This window comes from Botryllus schlosseri, chromosome 6, assembly GCF_051294905.1.
Source record: "Botryllus schlosseri isolate E-star chromosome 6, Bs_hap1, whole genome shotgun sequence".
Classification (NCBI taxonomy): Eukaryota; Metazoa; Chordata; class Ascidiacea; order Stolidobranchia; family Styelidae; genus Botryllus; species Botryllus schlosseri.
The window spans coordinates 16,986,523-17,008,347 of record NC_137241.1 but is presented as its reverse complement, the minus strand read 5'-3'; the positions used below and the strand labels follow the sequence as shown (position 1 = coordinate 17,008,347).

The 21,825-nt window shown below is 40.1% G+C and overlaps 1 protein-coding gene and 1 long non-coding RNA gene across 2 annotated transcripts in view; one reads left to right on the top strand and one right to left on the bottom strand.

Annotated features, from left to right (window-relative positions):
* The window catches only part of LOC145441282 (uncharacterized), a 237,075-nt gene extending 234,844 nt beyond the window's left edge, over window positions 1-2,231 (top strand). The window contains exon 2 of the long non-coding RNA XR_013915787.1: window positions 1,978-2,231. This is a non-coding gene — a long non-coding RNA (uncharacterized LOC145441282). The remainder of the gene's footprint in view (window positions 1-1,977) is intronic.
* A 7,848-nt stretch (window positions 2,232-10,079) lies between these two features.
* On the bottom strand, window positions 10,080-16,741 carry LOC145441275 (sulfotransferase 2A1-like). Its single transcript, XM_080319096.1, has 7 exons — window positions 16,390-16,741; window positions 15,943-16,056; window positions 14,514-14,626; window positions 11,697-11,841; window positions 11,511-11,629; window positions 11,278-11,446; window positions 10,080-10,835 (listed from the first exon to the last, which is right to left on the bottom strand). The coding sequence occupies exons 1-7, from the start codon at window positions 16,601-16,603 to the stop codon at window positions 10,723-10,725; spliced, it is 987 nt and encodes a 328-aa protein (XP_080175222.1). The 5' UTR covers window positions 16,604-16,741; the 3' UTR covers window positions 10,080-10,722.
* Between the last annotated feature and the right edge of the window lie 5,084 nt (window positions 16,742-21,825).

Below are 21,825 nucleotides of genomic sequence, written 5' to 3'. Positions count from 1 at the left end.
TTGTCTAACACATACACCGACAATGCAATCGAAAATTTTTCCGTTGTCATTCGCTAGAGTAAATGTCATCACAATACTCTGTCACTAAAAGACGTTACTTGTATGTGATTGAATCCCTAACAATTATCTCACTAAACCGAACTCCAAAGAAATTTTACTCACTCGACGGATATGAAACAACGTCGCTTAATCGGTCTATATCGTTTTTCTAAAGGTAAATCATATCCATCCTATAGAAAACAATTTTCACTAGCTTGGTAATGAAACCGAAGTCTTCATTCGATATTTTGTTAGTGTCAAATACTTTGCAATAAACACATTTGAGTGGCTGAGCTTTACATCATCAAGCTATCATTTGTAAATCAAGATTTCGGTAAACTTGTAAATGTAACGAATAACTAACCGTCATTTAGTGATTGGTGAACATACCAAACGATGCACATCCACCTCCGAAATACTGCGTTGATCTTAATTTCCATCATCGTGATAATCGAAGTACATTTCTTTCGAGTTCATAACAACCGGTTTTTCTATGACATGATAAATTATTGACAAGTTCTGCTTAGAAGATTGGTTGCATACCGCGAAAAATAATATACCACTGATATTGATACTGTTACTCCATTGATCGATATTTTCAAACGAGTAAAATTTATTACTTGAGTTTCTCCGCTTACTATATGTAAATGTAAACTCAGTCGTCTTTTAACATCACAAATACATTGATAAAAAGTAGGCAATCAAACGCTACAAGTTTAACTTTTGTAGGTTGTGTATGATTACCCCACGCAACTCATTTCTTACCAAAGGTATATGAAATATATTCATGGTACACGAAAATACTCGATATTCCCATGCTACGAACCTGTACAACGATTGGTGGCGCTTTCAAACTGTTTCGATACCTCAAGAACTTTATTGGCTGAATGGATGTTCATGTATCTTAATAATCAAGTAGTTCAACACAGAACTAGTACTAACAGAAACACCAGAGTTGTTTACACAAAAGTTTGTATGTGTACAGTATGCGAATACCATGTGTAAGCAGTGGCGGCTCGTCCTATAGGGCAACTGGGGCATTGCCCCACCTAAAATTCTCTTCAATAACAATTCTTTACCATTTATAGACGCACACCAATCTATATATACCGAAACCACAGCGAAAATCGTATTCTTCTTGTCCTTTCGCTTGTAAATGCCCATATATAGCGAAGTCTCTACGAAAATCGAATTCTCTTCTGTGTTTTTGCTTTGCGAATGCCTAGCCGGGGCATGCCCCGGTAGCGCTCATAACAAGCTTTCACTGTCTATTCTCTCAAAGCCGCGCACAATAAAGAAACGGTAATTTACTCTCTCCTATTCATAAAATGACCGAGCAACCGGGGCAAATTAGCTCTGTGCCCTTAAGGTGTGATGTAACAATCGTATCTATAGCTGAACTCGGTTACCGTCATATGCGTTTAGTCGACCTTTGGTGGTATAGGTCGATTTTGATGGTGTTTCACACCATGAAAACTCTTGAAACTTGGTATGTCATGTCGTGATGGTGGTATTTAACACTGCCCCAAGTTTCAGGGTTTTTACTTAAAGTTTAGGGTAGTAATTCCGTTTCCGAAGTTGAGTGTGTGCTGATCCTTCATGTATCGCAAACAGATTTTACTCAAAAGCTGGTATTGGTATCCAATCCATTGATTTTGACGATGTTCAATACTGAGATCGGTTATGACATTTGGCACGGTAAGTCTTAACGTTAGTATCGAACGCTGTACCAAGTGTAAAGTTTGTCACTGAACTGTGTTAGTGGTAATTTCGTTTCCTAATTCGAGTGAGAGCTGACTCTCATTTATCGCTAACAGATTATACGCAAAGCCGGTATTGGTCTCTATTGATTTTAACGATGCTCCTTACCCAGATCCGTCATAAGCTTTTGAACAGTATGTCTTGATTTCTATATCGAACGCTATGCCAAGTCTCAAGGTTGACACTCAATGATTAGGGCAGTAATTTCGTTATCAAGGTCGAGCATGGTAGAGATGCGCTCCGATCTGACACTTTAGCCTTCAACGCATTGCGGATATCACGCAAAAGCCGTTGTATCTGCGGTAACGTTGACTGAGATGATGATATCATTCTCAGATTCCATTCAAATATTTACTTTGATATTATATCCTCCAATGTCAATTTCACCGTGAAATTGTGGCCGTCAAGCCATTTGCTTACAACCCCCTCAAGCGCGATAGCTATTTAGTTTTCGATGGCGGCTAACAGCTGATCACTTGATCAGCCTATTCCTCAGTAAATTTTACGCAAAATTCGGTGTTGGTCTGTTCGCATTAATTTTGACAGTGCGCCATACCGAAAAGGGCCATGAGGACACTTCTCGATGATGTCATGTAACAGTGTACTAAGTTTAAGGCTTTCATCCACGTATTTATTCGGTAATATATATATTCCAAAGGCGATTTCGCAGCAGACCTATAGACAGTAATAAAGCCGTATGTGTCGTGTTACAGTCTCCAGTTTCAAGGCCAAAATCTTCTATGCTGTACCGAGACCGAATTTCCGAGGCTGCTATTCTTAGTTCTTCAGAATGATGTTTTGGATTCAATATGACAGGCCCAATCTATGAGATAACAATTGCGTATCTGTCCGAACTCGTTGACCTTTCCAATTAGGCTTACGCTATCTCTCGAGTTATAGTCATTTCCATTTCTGCAGATAATTAGTCAGGCCTAGTGCGAACATGAATCGTGTCGAATCTTTTTTCCGTACGCCGTTTACGCAGTTCCCATACTTCAAGTCACAGCTCACCGGCGGACCTCTCGAGTCTCGTGGCACATACGTTAAAATCACTGTTGCCGGGAAATTCATGTTACCGTACCATCATTAAGTTACTTGTTTACGTTGGAAAACGCGATTGTGACGTCATCTTGATAAAAAGTCGCTTGCAGCCCTTGCCCCACCACCCGATATTGTCACGAGCCGCCACTGTGTGTAAGTCCAGTCCAATTGTGGTATCCATCCGAGTTTAGTTAACGCAATTTACGACACCGAGGTCGCCTCATCTTTCGTAAGACAACAAACCAACCAAGGCTTCAGGATATGTCCATGTCATAGCAATAAATCAGCTACTCCAACAACAGAGTACATATGTTTTCTAGTTACGGTGCTTACATCTTACACACAAATCAATCTACTTTGCTAATGAAAAGTGCTGAGTCATCACATGGTTGCCCTCACAACAATACAACTAAAACATACTATCATACAAAATGGTCGTTATAGTTTACACACCAACGGTACATCGTGCAAGTAACAAGTCTCGAGAATCCAGTTATTCAAAAAACGTGAAAGTGTTTCTACGCCAAGTCGTTATGTTGACGAAAGCGTGTATTGTAATATCATGATCGATTTGCATTCGTTGGTCACAAAATGTCGCTACTCTAAATAATTATTTTTCACTCAAAAGCATACTTGTCACCAATCGTTTTCATCAAGCACGAGTTCAAGAAACTTACTTACTACGACATGAATTGTTATTTTTATGTTGTGTAAATAGGTAATAATTAATTTTAGTAACACTATATCAACATCATCGAGTTGTGCGAATAGATTTACATGTGGTCTTGTGGTTTTAATCGAAGTACACAGCACGGTCTAATGTAGAGTCATCTCTATTGTACAGCAACTCGGTAATCGAAATGCATGCATTAACATTTAAATAGCGATCTTGTTTCGTCACGCGAAAAATATGTTCACTATCGCGATACTCTGCACAGGGAGTGCAAATCCTTTTCACACATACGATACCTACCCAAGTAAAATTACCATTTTCACCTGGAGGTCAGTCGTTACCCGAGTAAAACTACCATTGTCCTTTGGGGGTTTATCGTTTACTCAGAGTAACAATACATTTTCACTTGGAGGTCTATCGTTTCCTAGAGTAACAAACCCCGTTTCCTTTGGAAATCTATTTTTCCCTGGGTTACAAACCTTTTGCACTTGGAAATATATTTTTTCTCTGGGTAACAAACCTTTTTCACTTGGAAATATATTTTTTTCCCTGAGCAACAAACCATTTTCACTTGGAAATATATTTTTCCCTGAGCAACAAACCATTTTCACTTGGCGGGTCGTCGTTTACCTGAGTAAAAATATCATTTTCCTTTGGAGATCTGGCGTTTACCCAGTGTAACAATACATTTTCTCTTGGTCATCTAGCTTTTCCTAGAGTAACAAAACCATTTTCATTTTGAAATCTGACAAACACACCTGACAATTTGGTATTTGTTGTATTGACGATAGTTTGAAATAGATTACAACGAACAGTGACGGAAATATACACGGACTACCGGTTTCAGTGTATACCCCCCATCAGTCGTATCACATCAATATCATCGGTTAACCACATACAATATGCTCTTGTACACCGAAATGCATGTTTTGGAAAATTGGACAATAGGCTTCGATAGTTCTGTGATGTCCGGGTTCGTGCTTTGGATTTTCCAGAGTCAAAATGTCTGAATAAAACACCTCCTCGACGATGGTTGGTATGTGGATAACGGTGTTCGGAAAACGGTTGGATTTATGTCACCTATCGCGATAACAATTCCAGGTCGAGTTTTCCCCCCGCATGTTTAATATATTGTGTCTTTATTGGTCAATGTACGTCTCGACATTCAGTTTGAAATCGGAAACCCTGATAAAGTATGTAACCGGATCCTGATATCACCTCTGAATCGATAAACCAATGAACAATATTCAAAGTAAACATGTTACACACTGTGTTTCCAATCAATAGATGCATGTTTATGTGGAGGTATTTACAACAGGCCAGCATGCTGTAAAAGCGTGCATGCAACTATGTGCATTGTGCAGTGACAACAGAACAGATACCTTTTGATTATACTAAAGGTTTTCCCAATTGCATTACAGACTACATCGCAGTTACAGCATTCGATAAATAATTGTACAATGGGGCTGCTCAAAAACATTTTTCAAATTTTCCGGCTACTTCTTAAAATTGCTAGATTGCCTAAAAAATCAAATTTGGCTCAATTCCAACCAGTAGAAAGCAATGCTATGAGAGAAAATTTTAGACTAATTACAAATAGAGATTTTAGAATTTTACCGGCTATCTCATGATATTGTTACATTGTGTAAAAATATGATTCATAGCAAATTTGACTCAATTCCAACTAGAAAAAGTGAAGTTATTAGAGTAGAATGTTTTGGATATGAAAAAATAGTCGGCTTACTACTATGTAATTACATTATATGAAAGAATTTCTCACTAAAATACTCCATTTATTTTCAAATCCAAAATATTCTCCTCTCACATCATTGATTCCACTTTTTTCAAATTAAGCCAGATTCAGTGTTCCTTTTATGCAACATAACAATTTTATCAAGTAACCACCCAGTAAAATAAAAAAGAAGTTATTTTAGAACAGCCATATTGTACAAACATCACACAACATAAGCCATTCATTATTATACTCACGTGCACAATGCACATACCTCACGTGCACAATGCACATACCTAACAAAACGTCAAATGGACGAGGGGCATTGTGTGTTTTCACAGACAGCAGATCAAATCAATGAGTTACGCCTCAAAAATACTGATGTGGAAAGGAGATCCTCAGATATGTTAAAGCGGCATGGCCGTAGAATGAATCCACATCTACTGAATACACGTTCCACTAGTGCACTAGATGCAGGAATTGACAAGCATTTTTGAACCACACTGAAGAGCATTGAATAGGCCTACTCATTCTTTCTAGTCGCCCAAAAATGAAAAGAATCATCGCCTTCAAATCTACACATGAGCTTATCAGTCTCTTGACCATCTGAGTCATTTCATTTGCTCTAATTGAACTTTGCTTCAATTGTTTGCTTGTATAATTGAAAAGTCTTGAGTACTTTAATTGCGGAGGATCTATTACCTCTTCATCACTGGACGATTTTGTACAATGCATTATTGCTACTATGTATCATTTTCTGTTGTTTTTACGGTGGCATATCTGATATCAGAAAAGTGCAACGAAAGCAGTGGTGACAAATAGCGATGTCGGCAGAATTCGTCGGATGCGTTGATCTGGCCATTACGATTCGCAAATTTCTTCATCTTCAAGTCATATAAAATAAGCCGAGTCAATGACTTGGGTCGAGTCATGCGTAATGACTCGAGTACAAGTCGAGTCAATCCAAATATTGACTACTCGAGTCAAGTCGAGTCATTTTCCCATTTCAAGAAAATGACTCGAGTCAAGTCGAGTCATAAAAAAATCGTGACTCGAGTCGAGTCATGACTCGAGTCATTACAACCCTGGTGCGATGCCATGATATGTTCTAAAACGGGGTTGTTCGAGTAAACAAAGGATTAGTATCGCATTTACATATCAATAGGCTACTATCATTTGCATCCCGCGATGCGGACGAATTCTTATTCTGACGAAAATGAATATCTCCTGGAATGCATCAATATAAATCTCTCTACACCTTCCGCAGAGCTCAATTTGCAGCTTTTGACAGTCTATGCCACCGAATTACGACCGTTATCACAACTACTTACTTGAGTAGATGTTAAGTCAGTCAATTCTACTTCAAGTAGTTTTAAGTTGTTTTCAAAAGGACTACTTCTGCTCGTATTTGAGTCGATTTTTGCGTCGCTACTTCTACTTCTACTGGATTAGCTTTCTTGACTACTTAGGCCACCTATGACATTACTCGACACCCGGCCTTAATAACATGGATTTAGGGATCCAAGATGTCATCCACAGATTGCCAATATGGTCACCATAACTAGGCCTACTTGCTTAGATAGCGAAATACCAAGCTACGACCTTCTATATTATTATTATTCTCGTAACCGCGAATAGTTTGTTGCGTCCATGGTTTTAACTAATTCACGACGTTCCGAGTCACTCCGAGTCGACGCGAGTCATTTTCATTTTGCCATCGAATCAGCCGGAGTCCGAATAATTATACAAAAGGTCGCGTCCTTATCCAAGTCACAAATTTCAGTCAAGTTTTATCATCATGAATTGAAAATGCGACGGAATAGTAAATCTTCCACTGCATGTTAGCGCTTGCAATTGATGTGATAGTGAAGTTTGATGAAACGTTTCAGGCCAGACATGGGGTAATCGCGATTAGTAATCGTAATCGATTACGACGATTACAGCATTTTGAAGTAATCGTAATCGCAATCGATTACATTCGAAGAAAATCCGAAGTAATCGTAATCGTAATCGACTACTTCCCATATCTAATCGATTTCTTTGTCAAAGGACGATTACTTTTTGTTTGTACAAGGACTATGACGTAAACTGAATATTCGTGAACAAGAATGAGATAATTTACCTCGTTAGCGATAGCACAAACGTCTGATTTTCAAACGCCACTACTCATTATTACGTCAGAAGTATTAGCTCCGCTCTTCATTGCGTAAGAAGTATCCACAGTCCACACATAGTAAACAGACATGCGATGGACATTGTAGTGTGATTGTAAGAACACCCCCCGTGGTGTATATCAGGTTATCAATACACTACAGAAGCCCTTACCTCGCAGCAGGATATTGATCACCACTCTGCCTATAGTTTCAAATAGTAACTTATGTATTGATGTTTGGTTGTGCTTAGTTAAATGCAGTTTCAACGTTGCTACTTGCTACGTACGCACGTAGGCTACACCTGACAAAAATTCGGAATTTTGTACTCGTCGAATAAAACATTGCAGTATCCAGAACGAAGCATTATTAATAAACAGCTGCTGATATATATCATAACCAAGCCGTGCTTAGCCGTTTCTCGTAACAGCAGCTCGCAGTATCTGTATTAAGTTGAAGGTGGAATTTTTATGTTCGCTATATCTTATTCCCAAATAACTACTTGAAACGGGCGCCAATCGTTATTTCACAGTTCATTAGTCAGCATTTGGACCTGCCGCCATAACCATCCGCTTATACAGCCTGACATGTTAGCGTGGGTTGTAGCTAGAATGTGAACCAACAGCAATTCGCCCCCCAGTCCAACCGTTGGTCAATTTTCAAAACTGAATTTCGTCAATAATGTTGGTCATTGCATTAGATTACTACTCATTTTTAATCTCTCTCAGCCCCGAGTGTCAGATTTACCTGATAGAGCTGGGTCACGTAATTCATTATAGCATCTGGTAGGTTGTTATAATTACTTTATTGTATGCTGTTAATTCGTGACCTCCAGTCCGTTGATTAATCAAAAGATATTGTACTCGCCCAAACGTAGCAGACCAAAAGAATATCTTTCGTGAGACGCACACGTAAATTGTCATGACTTTATTCCTATGTGGATGCACCGGGTGGCATTTGCATTGTGGGCTCATATTGGAAGGACAGGACAGTCACGCCCACCCAGCGCGGCTATTGACAATGGACGAATACCCTAATTTTCGGCCAAGGTATTTCTTTGGTATCACATCCCGTGGAGTTGCGTGTTGGCTGAAACTGCATATGTCTTTTGGTGTGTTGTGGGATCGTGGCGCGGTAATGACCGCCTCCGAAATGCCTGTTCCCATAAAATAGCCTATGCATGTTTTTTCTTAAGGGGGAGAGCTGTATGCATTTCAAACCCAGCTATCTACTGGAGCAGGGGTCACCAACCGTTTTGAAACAAAAAACTACTTCTTGTGTAGTGTGTACTGATAATTGCGACGACCGAAGGGTTACCACCTACTCCCGTCGTTTATCCGTGCTAGTTGGATTTCTTCACTTAGAGTAAGACAATCAGAGCACTGGGCCGGGTTTCCGCCCCTTACCAAGAACAAAAAACGCTCACACGCCGGGACTCACACCAGCTCCTCCGGGCTCAGTTGCGTTGCTGCAGTGCGCGCCAAAGCGCTAATCTCCGCGTCGAGACCCGTGGGAATATTAACTATATAGATTCCCGTTGAGCCGCCGCGTGGGCGAAGACGAGCAATGCCCCGAGCGACTGCACTCGTATGTTCCTTGGGGTCGTCTGACCCATGCTCAACTGCTGCTCATGCTCATATGAATCCAGTTTCAACTTTCAAATCTTTCATTTGAATACTTGCTACAGCGACCTCGGGCGACTCATTTGGTCCGCGTTGGTGATCCCTGTACTAGAGACATTTGAATCGCGAAGCTCGAAGAACATTTTCAAGAATTAATTAAATTCTCGAAAATACTCTATAATTTATGTTGGTTTACGAAATACTTTTGAGTCCCCTTCGAGCACGCTCCCCACCCTATTAAGGAATTTGGGGTGCGGCAAGTAAAGACCTGGCAATAGTGCAAATCGTTGGGTGCGATAAATCATCACAATAAAGTTGAGAAAATGGTATATTATGACGTAATAAGCAAATGACGCATGATGTATGTAGAGAGTAGATATCTCATTAAGCCTTTTCATCGCAATCCTTGTATTGTCTTCCAATATATCCTTTAAGATTATAGTCCTTATAGAAGCAAAACAAATGTAATCGTGAGTAATCGTGATTGCTTTTCCAATGTAATCGTAATCGTAATCGACTACTTTCTGATTTTGCTGTAATCGTAATCGTAATCGTAATCGCGTAATTCTGAAGTAATCGTAATCGCAATCGATTACATTCATGAAGTAATCACCCCATGTCTGTTTCAGGCTTTCGGAGCAATTTTGAAAGGAATTTTAACTTTTCAAATCTGAAAAGACATATGGGGCACTTATAAATTGTCAATTTCGTCGCGGGAAGCACAAACTGCTCTTTGAGCCCTCTGCCCTAAACGTCGGTGTTTCGTATTCCTCCAAGGGGTTCATGGACTACTGGTTAAGAACCGCTGCTCTAGGGCTAAGAAGTTTATCAATATATTTATCCTGTGTTTGAAAAGCACTAGCACACAGACCACGTACAATTTCACGTACAATTTTTGACTTAGTCTGTGTGTTCTCTATGTCACGCATTCTCGTGAAATCATAGCATGCTATTATAATATTAATATGCATTTTTTATGTGTGAGAGAAGTGTCGTGAGAAGCCACTAAAACTCAGAAATTTCTGATTGGGTCGAGCTAAAAAGTCGAACACACGGTATCGTGACTTTCTTTGCTCTTCTCATTTACTCGCGAGACAGAAAATAGGATATTAAAAAAACAGAGCACAAGTTGGAGCAGCGTAATATATGGTAGCTAGCTCTAATGAGCATTCTCTTCTTCATATTTTGGAGCTTATTTTCCAAGACACCAAGCAGAAGCATTAAAACAAACGTGTAGCTTTTGCACCAGTCTGACGAACCGGAGCTTCCAGGATAGTGTCTTACTCTTAAAAACGATTTCCGCCAGCAAGCATGTTTGGCTTGTGGGAAATACGCTGCCATTTGGATAGGAGTACTAGATGGTTCTTATAAAGACCTGGCCATCTAAGCACTACAAGTTCTAGTACAAGACCCCACACTTATTTGGCCGAAAGGTTTTTTTGGACATCATTGTAGAAATCAAGTTGTCTTTTCATTAAGACACTTGACACTCTATGAGTCTCTATTTGATGAAGCTTTCTAACGCCCGATATGAGCGTGATATGCGAGTACAATTATGTAGATATACTTATGACACATCCCGACAGGCCGTCACGCGTCACGCAGTCAGCTTAACAAGATTCTCCTAAAATAAACTCGTGTTCACTGTTAGAATAAAATTTATTACGTGGATATAATCTGTTCAGTAAGACTTTCCATTCGATGTCACAACTCATACGTGAATTTGACTCCGATATCCGACAACTTTTCCTCTACCAGTCGGTCTACGAGCTCTGATTCGGCCACCGTAAAATAGTTCTTCCACCCTCCTACTTCACCTAGGTTTAAAAAGTAAAAATATGAAATATATAAAAATTGTGGACCACATGTGGTCGGTATTTTTTCATGCTGGAACAGCTATCAATTCGGTATTTAAATCCATGTTTGCATTTATGCGGCATCGGGATCCATTCTAGACTAGGTCCACAGGGTCCGCATTTAAATATGTCAGAAAACAACCCAATAGTTTCGTGTAGTCGCAGGGATTGAGTCTGTGTAAGAGAGACACATTGCGTGTATGATGCATACCAGTTTAGGCTTTAAAAAAAGCACAATATAATTCCAGAGTAGTAGTTGTGTGATGAGCTATCATGTCATTTCTTCGAGACATGACTATTTCGAAGTGGGGATGAGTCTGTTGGGACGTATTGAGAATGTCGGACGTCTTGTTGAATTCCTGGAACATTAATTCCGAACATCGTTAAATGTCTGCAAACGCACCTTTACGGATATTCTTCTGCATGAATTTGAACTCGCTCCCGTCATTTTCTTGATCCGTTTTGGTCTTCATCGAGTCGATGGTGCATCTTTCATACACTTTTGTGACGTCTTCCTCGCTGAGTTCAACATCCAAAAACTTTGCGATTCTGCGCGTTTCGCTTTTAAAATCCTGCGAGAGAAAAGCATTCGCGGAAATGAACAGACCACCCAAAATATATTCATGGTTTTTCAACTCTCTTCAGCGATTCAAATTCCACCAGCAACGTATTGTCGTGCTCCCGCACGCGCTTGATCCATTCGCCCAGGTGATCTGGATACCACTGTCCTTCTTTAAGCCCCATTGCGTGCACCCCTGTTACCAATATGACGATTTAGGGAACAAAAGAGACGACTTTATCGCATTCACGATTCTAGTATACCTGAGATGTACCGTGCAATAAAATCGTTCCATCCTTCGCCAAGAAGTTGCTCTGTTTGTTCCTTTGTGTAAGACGGTTTCAATTTTTGCAGGAAGTAGTACCAAGAGACAGCTTGATCTTTCGGGTTGCGACACATGCTGATTATCTGGAAATTGTGATTTATTAGAACTTTACATACTTCCAGGACTAGTGCGGTTCGGATGTTTGACCATGGCGAACGTCGTTACAAGTCTGCTTTTCTATACGTCTATGCAAAATACTTTTTCCATGGATATTCTCTATTTTGTTGGATGGGATCGTAATGACTTCACACATGCCCGCGCGCGCATCATGTTACCTTGCCTTTTTCAGAATAACCTGTGGATAATTTCTCCCAAAGTGTTAAGTGACATTTCTGCTTTCACATTATCATTCACATTCGGTATATTCCAATAGAATACATTATATACTTATATGCGTATTACATTATGGACCAAGCAGAAAGCACAGTAATAATATTCTGGATGTCAGTCAATCCGGGATTCATCGTATATGTCAAATATTTTGATACTGTTAGGATTACCCGGATTGATCGAGACCTAGGCAGGCAAGCGAGGTACTTCAAACCACATTGAGACTGCTTGCATAAGGTTCGCTATGAACGCGAACGTGAACTCGAACCTTTGACGTCACGCGACGTCACATTTCCGTGAGGATATAACTATCCAAACTGTGTATGCATAAAATGTAGGCCTACATTGTAAATACTTGAGGGGCAGAATAGATAAGTTTGTTTAAACGCAATAATAGCAGATTACCCCTGTATCGTTCGAATATATCAAATCGGATGGTCACGCTGGAGCTCGTCAACTCCCCCTGACTACATTCACGTATGTGCATTAGGGCGGTTCAAAAATAACTTTTTTTTCCTGAATCTTGCGGGTTACATGGTTAAATCGTTAGGTTGCCTTAAAAAACGACGCACGCCAAATTTGAATTCATTCCAACCGATATTCGCGGATTTCATATAGAGTTTGAAAATTTCGAATTTGCCTATGAATGCAAAAAAAAAATTCAAATTTTTCTTCCAACCCCATATCATTGTTGCACTGTCTTCAAAAACGATGCAAAACAGCGCTCAAGCTCGTCAACTCCCCCTGACTACATTCACGTATGTGCATTGTACAATGTGCATTGCACAAATGTAAGTACACAAGTATGTGTATATCTATTGGGATTGGTGAGTATTATCCTGCATTCTTGAGCCCGCTTGTTGAAGTTAGTATCAATACGGATAAAATTAATTCCTGCTATTTGAATAGTCATTTCGAAGGTAGTAGTATTCTAAAGGCCCTTTTGCCTCAGACCGGAGTATATCGAAGTCTTCACATATCTGCATGTGTAAAACGGCAAAAGCACAACTTTTTATCTTAGACAACGATGCATTCTGTCAGCACATTGCAGAGACGAGTGATACGAAGTTTAATTGGAAATAATTTCAACCAAAGAAGTTGAAATAACATCAAAAATTGTATAAAACGTTCACAGTCTAGAACAGTGGTTGTCAATCTTTTACGTTTGTGGCAGACTTGAGCCGAGAAGAGATGAATTAAAAAGATCGATGTTTATACTACTACATGAACAGAATATATACAATAGAAAGAAGGTTGAATTGTTTACAAACTTACCCACATTTTTTAATGCGCAGCCTCAGATATTAAACGGATTTTTGGACATGGCGAAAAACCCACTTTCGATGTAATCGCCTAACAAACATAATCAACAACAACAACAACAACAACAACAACCGCATTTTGTCAATAATTCCAAGCAGTGTCTCTCGTTTACCGCTTTTAACTTCACTCAAAAAAGAAAAGCTATGTCCACCTAGCCATGAAGATACAAATTTTAACACCCACCTATTGATTGTTTTAGCACCGATTATGGAATACGATTTACTCGTAGACAGCTAAAAATCACCCAATTTGTTTTGAAGAAATAGCTTGAATTTTCGAAAACTAATTAGCTACTCTTCTGCGGAAATATTGCTTGATTTCTTAAGATGCCATAACCGATTTCATTGTCACTTGTTCTTATTTATCAGCTGTTGAAGAAGTTAAAACATCTGCAAGTCGCGTATAGCCTACTAGTCTTAAGGCCTTTTTCAAAATATTTACACAGTTCTTTTCCAAAACTGCAAAAATGTTCGCGGCACCCCTGGGATTCTGTGGCGGCACACAGTTTGGGAATCACTGGTCTAGAACCTACCAAGGTTCCTTTGCGAACGTGAACCTCCAAATTTCCGAGGTTCGCAGTTCGCATAACGCGAACCCCGCGTTCGTACGATCCCTAGGCCTGTATACGTAGCAGTCGATATAGAAGGCCTATAGGAGGCATATTTGCACAGTTGCTGAATAAATCAATTCTAAATTACAAGGGTTGTTTCCAGAGGTGGTCAGTAACGAAGTACTTCTACTTTTTGAAGTAATTGAAGTAGATTTTGCCTACTCACACTACTTTTTAAGTAGTTATGATTTTTGACTACTTCTACTTCTACAGTTTTCAGTTTTGTAGGCAAAAATAAGCGTAAAATACCTACTTACTTACTTGTGAACCACCACTCCTACTTCTACTTGAGTAGAAATTCCAGCGTTACTTCTACTTCTACTTGAGTAGCGACGATGACTACTTTGACCACCTCTGGTTGTTTCAACATGCCAAATTATCTCCAAATATTTACTCTGCACAATAGATAGGGCGTGCTTCGTTTCAAGCAGCAATAGTCAATCATTTTGTAAAGCACAATTTTCATATCGCCACAAATAATCTTCATTTTACCTTAGAATTGCTTTGTTTGATTTTTTCAAAGTTGAGAAGTTCCGCTGGAAGATGTGTGAAGAAGAATTTTCGCGGAATGGGAAGCTCTTGATAAATATCCGTGAACTTGTAAACTGTAATGAGCATATATGAAGGTATAGTGCAGAGTCGAGATAATGTTATGTCCACAAAACTTGTATCGCTTCGTCATGGTGCTGTTCTGGTATGCGCGAAATCGTAACGGTTCATATCTGAATCCCATGCTTAGATAAGTCACAAATCCAATAATCCAATAAGTCGCTGCTTAAGAGATTCGGCGTCCTAAACATAGAAGATATGCGGAAACTAGAAATCGCCAAGTTCATGTATCAGTTTCACTGCGGTCGTTGCCCCGAATATTTCAATGACTTCTTTACCTCTGAATCAAAAGCGCACAAGTACAACACACGCGCGTCCACGTCGTCCAAATATCATATGATCGACCGAAAATATCATCGCTCTATCAAAAATGCCGGACCTAATGTGTGGAACAGTATCCCGCCGGCCATCCGGCAGTCGACGAGCATGTCCACATTCAAGTCGAAATACAAGCAATTACTACTAAATAAATACAGTCCATCCTCAAGATTACCGGACCACGACTGACCTATCGATCTCGCTTCCCATGACATGCCGCCCTATTTCTTGTCGCTTCCTTTTTCTATACTATCTTCTTTACTTTCATTCAGTGTGCATGCCTCCTCTTTACATCGCCTAGGCCAAGGTGGGTGTCCGATTCCATAGACAACTCCTAGTCGCTTCGACAGAGAGAGAGAGAGAGAGAGTCTTTATTTTCATCGAACCAAAATACATAACAAACGGCAGTGATGGTGGTACAGAAAATATGCGTGCACAGTATTCGGTATTAGATAGGAATGATCGATAAGACCGTGAAGGTCATCTAGTCTGATCACACCAGCATCAAACAGGTACACTTGACTCAGAACAGTCTGGCTGTAAAAAAATGTTTAGTTAGGAAAGGAAAATAGAAAAAAATTAAACAATGGTAGCAAATGATCAATGAAGCAATGTCTGGGCGAGGTAGGGCAACAGTGTTAGTGTAACGACAAGAGGTGATCAAGTAGGGCTTTTTTGAATCTATTATAAGGCAATTCACGGATATGTGATGGTAATGCATTCCAGACATCTTCCTTTCTTTTCATTGTATCGCATTTTTTGTGGTGTATTGATCTGATAAAATTGCTAATAAACCAATGATGATGATGAAATGCCGTATGTACAATGTGCACTGAACCATGACCAACCAAAACAGTGTTTAGTTGGCCATGATGGAAGATGCGTCGCTTTTCTTGCATTAACGCGTTTACTGATTCCTGTTTAGTGTCCATGTCCATTTACACGTGAAAGCGGGGTGCTTTCGTGAGACATCTGGCGGCATTTTCGATCTTACCTTGTCCCATTTCGATAAGATGTCCTATCTGAGGTAGGGATTTAGACTTGTTCAGAAGTTCGTCGTCGTTTCCGTACATGATCTGACGAACAATCTCCATGCACCACATGGTTCCTACGAAAGAATGAAGTGATAGGATTTTCAGTTTATTCCGTCTTCGCCACAGAACTATAAGCAAGGATTAGAAAAAGCAGTAAACCACTGGACCTACACGCTGAACAATTACGGTAGCTGATATCAGTAGAATTTTCTAATAATTTGTAACTGCACTACGCATTGACCAGCGATTTTCATTGGTGATTGGACAATAACTGAACTGACTTCCAAATTCAAGGCATGCACACAAACGCTATAGTTCAAATCATGTGAAAACAAAGACGGTGTCAAAGAGCCATGGGGAGTCCAATAATTTGCACCGTCATTACTATATCTACAAGTCAAACTCACCGGTTTTAGGAAAGCTCGCGATTATCACCGAATTTTCAGGAATTTTCCACTCGTTCATGGCATAGTCGACACACTGTAAAGAGAACACTACGGGCAATCTCCATCCTTCTCTGTGCATGACGTAGGGTAATTTGCTTTCATTTTGTACCGCGACTCCGATGTCTTTCATAAGTCTCAATATATCCTGAGTAAGCTTCGAGCAAGAGTCATCCATTGCAAAGTGTATACTGTATAGCCACTGAAGGTCCGAGATAAAACGCTACATTTGCCAACTAAACAACACTAGATTACTATATTGGCAACAATAAAAACGCTGTCACGAAACTATATAGTGGGAACGAGAAAAAAATATTGAAATTACGTTCTTTTTACAATTTTTCTCGCAAAATGTTCGGGGAAGGATTGTGCGAAAGACAAACCAAGAAATGGCGGAGAAAAACCAGGAAAATTTCTGTAAAGCGGCGCTGGAGGATAAAAACGTTAAGTACCACTGTTTTAAAGCTTTGATTTCCTGATCTGATGAACAAACACTAATGATTTTCATAGTTATAAAATAAGCTATGCTTTACGAAGTCGAAGACAAGGTCTAGTGTTACGAGAGATAACACCGTTCACAATCAATCCGGCTTCCGCTGACATACGCTCAAAATGGGCTTCGATACGCCTGGCATGCATCAGGTAATCCAAAACAAACGTCATTCTCTCGTTTCTTGCTGATGTGAGATCACTGCGATTGGATCACAGCAGGGGTACTGGCAACGCGCTTAGCGTACCGAGAATAGTAGTCGCACATTTTCATTGTATCGCAATCCTGTGGAATTTTTAACTGAAGAAAATAGCGATAAGTGATGGTTACACAGCTACGATCCGAGACTCGTCGAGTAAACCCAGCTATCTGTACTCAATCAATACAGAATGCCCCTTCATTCTAATTGCTCGACTTTTTATGCATAATCCGGTGTGCGCATCGTTTTTATTTCTATATCTGAAGGCCAGCGTGGGAGTATGATTGACGGAATTCACCAGAGAGTTTGACACCTTGATCAATAACGCGCGTTTCTTGACTTGCCTTCAATGACCGACAATAAATTACTGTTGAAAGCTATATCATTACCGGAAATACCTTTAGGAGCAAGGCCATTTAGAGTACCGCCTCCAGACATCGAAGTTTTAGTAACGGTAACTAATTCAATACAAACTCGACTTCCGTACGCCTTTATAATAGGGTTAGGGGACGGGATTCATTTCGATATGGTTAAACATTCAACAACGACAGGTACGAACTGTCACACTGAACTGATTCCATACCAAATAGGTATTTACAACAACCAAGGTACAGTATAATTTATGTCGCACTTAATAACTGAATTTACTCTATATTACAATGCTACAAAACCGTTGCGTGGTTGCTTATACTCCACAAACTTTTCTCCATTAACATTTGGACATCAATCTTGTTTCGTCACCTGAATAATGTCTTCTCTAACGCGATAAAGCAAATCAACACTCTGCATAATATGTGCAAACCCTTGCACTGATACTAACGACAAGTATACTGCGCGACTCCATGAGTTGAAAACACCGTTTACCAAGAAGGTGATTCTACAAAATTTTGTTATCATAATGTAAAATGGCCATTGGCCACGGTAATATTTTGAAGCATGATTTTCGTGTCGACAAACTTATAACGACAACCATGATATGCATCCTCACGAAACAATGTGGTAAGTATTTCAGGCTCAGTGAAACGGATAAAGTTCGTGAAAACACACATATGCCTATCGATAGGTTAATATAAACATTTATCGCAAGTCAGAATGACTTCTGCCGTTCGTATTCAGATGACAGTTCAAAACATGCCAGGTTAAACAATTCAAAAATTCGCATTTTACACTCTCAACGTTATTAAAAAGTTTCGATCGCGTTCGTTGTAATCAATCTCAAACTGTCGTCAATACAACAAATACCAAATAGTCGGGTGCGTATGGTTGTCAGAATATGTCGAGATGTCAGAACGTCGTGTTACGCGATCGAATGTTGGCAGTTTCATTGGTGTGTGTCTTGTTAAACGCGGACATACGCTTTCGCAAAATTTAGTATACGGTATGATGTGACAAAACGGAAATAGATTCGACGTTTTAATTTGATTGCGGTTGTGATGTTGAATGTATGCTATATTTGATGAAAAGACTTGACACGGAAAAACAATGCGATTCACAAAACCTATTCGTTGTATGATTTAACGCGAGTGTGCAAAAGATAACGAACATTTTTCGAACGCAACTATCTTTTGGCTGTTTTGATGCTACGACAATCATTCGATAACCCTCCACTTATCGTTAGTAGAGTTGTTGTTGTTGTTGTTTATTAAATAAAAACGTGGCGCTTATCGCTTGACGGTATTTTGCACCACAGTCAATTACACAATGTAAAGTAGATTGTCTGATGAAATATGTCGTGATGACGGTGTAGGGCAGTGGTACTCAACCATTTTGTCTTCGCGGAGCCCTTTTCGACCATCAAGGACCCCCGCCCTACAAACAAGCTTTAGTTCAAATCAGTGATTCCCAACCGCGGCCCTGAGGGCCGCATGCGGCCCCCAGCAAGCCTTCTTGCGGCCCCCACACAAATATTGAGAAATCGACTTTTGCTTGGCTTGGACTCTGGAGTTTTCAAAAAGGATTGCAGGAAAGTTGTGGGTAGATTGCTAAGATTACGTCACTGCTGTTTCAATGTAATGTGCGCTAACTTTCCTGTTGAACGAGCAGTACCTATAGGTATAGATATAGGTATTGACAGGACCGTAACTGCCGCACCCCAAGCCCCCCAATTGGGGGGAGCGAGCTCGAAGGGGACCCAAAATTATTTAGTGAATTAGCATAAACTATAGAGTATTTTATGAAATTTATGCAACTTTTTCAAAAATTTTCGCGCTATAGGCGCGATTTCAAATCTCAAGATACCTTAATTATTGGGTACTCTTCCTGCAAGATAAAATACGCAATATCTATAGAAGTGGACATATCGGCGTTGGCCATTACCGCGCCACGACGCACAAAGACATATAAAGTTTTAGGCCATGTAACATGCGACTCCAAGAAGTTTGCCAGAACCGATTGGCCGCGAGAAAACCTTGGCCGCAAAGGACTGCCCTTACGCTGACCGAAAACTTCGTTATGTATATACAAAATACATATAGGTAGCCTATATAATTGACCATAGGCGCCGAAATATGACTGGCGCCGAATGTTCCTGTCTTGGCAATCCGAACCTCACGAGACAAATAGGCTACCATCCCGCAGGGAAGAATTATATGCCAGTGAAGAACTACCAATTTGAAATCGTGTGCATCTTATAGTTTAGTACGTTTGGGCGATTCTATATTTTTTGATATAGCAGACTGGAGGTCGCGAAATAACATGTAACGAAGTCGCACCAACGGGTCCGCCCGTCCGAATATGTTTAATCATTATTTACGGGCCCTACAGTTTCCAAGACACCTAACTCAGCAGCTCTACCGGTAAATCTGATTACGTGAGCAGAGAGGACAAGTAATTGATAGCAATATATATGCAATTCCCAATCTTATTGACCTATTTTATTTTGAATTATCGAAAATTTTCGCACTCCACGCTGGCTCACTAAACGGTGATCCTGATTTCGTGGCGGAAGCGAACAACGGGACGGGGGGTCGGTTTATCACCCTATGGCAGGTCAAGACCCAATTGTTTTGGGGTCCTGACGAAGTGCTGTTTCGTTCCTGCCAGCGGGTATACGCCCGAACATGTTTAATTATTATTGAGTGGTCTTACCTTTTCAAACACAACTCACTCGGCTCAACCGGTCAATCTGATTACGTGAGCAGAGAGAGGATAAAAATTGATACCAATATATATGCAATTGCCGATTATATTGATTGATTCAATCATGAATTATAAAATATTTTCGCGCTTCGCGCGATCACTCGAGAGAAGCTGCCTAAAACGGACACCCGATTTAGATGATAAATAGCGGTAAACAGCCATCTAGCCTGAGGGGGGTCTGGGGGGCTTCGAAGTTCGGTTTATCACCCTATGGGGGCCCAAGAGCAACGTTTGGGGGGCTGACGAAGTGCTGTTACGGCCCTGGGTATTGATAACTAATTTACGGATAGATGTGCAACAAGTGACTCACGATTGAATACGCCGAGATGCGTACTGCTAGCCGGCAAAAAGAAGCATAATTGGTAGTCCTATAGCTCGCGACCCAAGCGTCCGAATAATTTGATATGTCGGTGTTTATCGAAAGCAAGTGTCGCACTGATTCCAAAAATACGAATTGAAATCTCGCCAGGACATTAAAACTACTCCAGAACAATCAACCTTTGCTGGCTATTTCGAACAACGGGAGCGCGGCAACACAATGGCCAATGGCGTCAAGCGAATGATCGGAAAAATGCCAATTTTCATATTTTGGTGACTATTTTGGGTTCCTTTCATTGCCCTGGTATTCGTGCGGCCCCGACCGCACTCTGAAATTCTAAATTTGGCCCTGCCACCGAAAAAGGTTGGGAACCACTGGTTCAAATTTAGCTCAATTATCGCGCAATCGTTATCGGTGTTTCGCGAATATTAACTGTTGGCTAGTGACAAACAGCAGTAAAATGACGATTGAAAATAAGATCACTGTATTTATGTGGAAATTTGGTATAGACGTTAGCGAACTTTGCAGCTGCATATCTTGAAATACGTGGTCGTCACATGTAAACCCGCGCCTTCGATTTGATATGACCGAGTGCCGAAAATTTATTTCCACAAAGAGAGATGGTGGCAAATGGTATAAGAATGGGCAACGCTTTTGACGACCCCTTCGGGTATGATGGCAACATAAATGCCGCCTAAAATTGAGGCACATATTTTTTATTGAACACATAACGTCCATCCTAGTCATTTCTATACAGCAGCTCATCTTGAAGTTGTTCTGGAATAGCGGTTATGTATATCGCAGGAAAATGGATTATCGCATTATTTGAATCATGCTGATTGACCTTACTAATTGCTACTTTTTTTATTTGTTCCATAAACCCCAACAAAACATCTCTAAATAGCAATATGTTTGTGTCAGTAGGCTATTTGCAATTTGGAAATTAAAATGAGTTGGCACAGTACAATATTCCGTCTCGGGCGGTCATTCGGATGATGTGAGTCATGAATTTGTAGCAGTAATGAAAAAAACTACATCGTAATTTCACTATTCCGAAAATAAAATAAAATTACGGTTATCAATCATTTTGTAAATTTAAAGGCTTCGCGAAGCCCCTGAAAATGCTTCACCGACCCCTAGGGGTCCGCGGACCACTGGTGTGGGGAATTTTCGTTATGACCATAACTTTTTAATGAGGATAAGAGCGCAAAATGAGAATTTTTGAATTATTTTCGCGAACGCTATCCTTTGTAC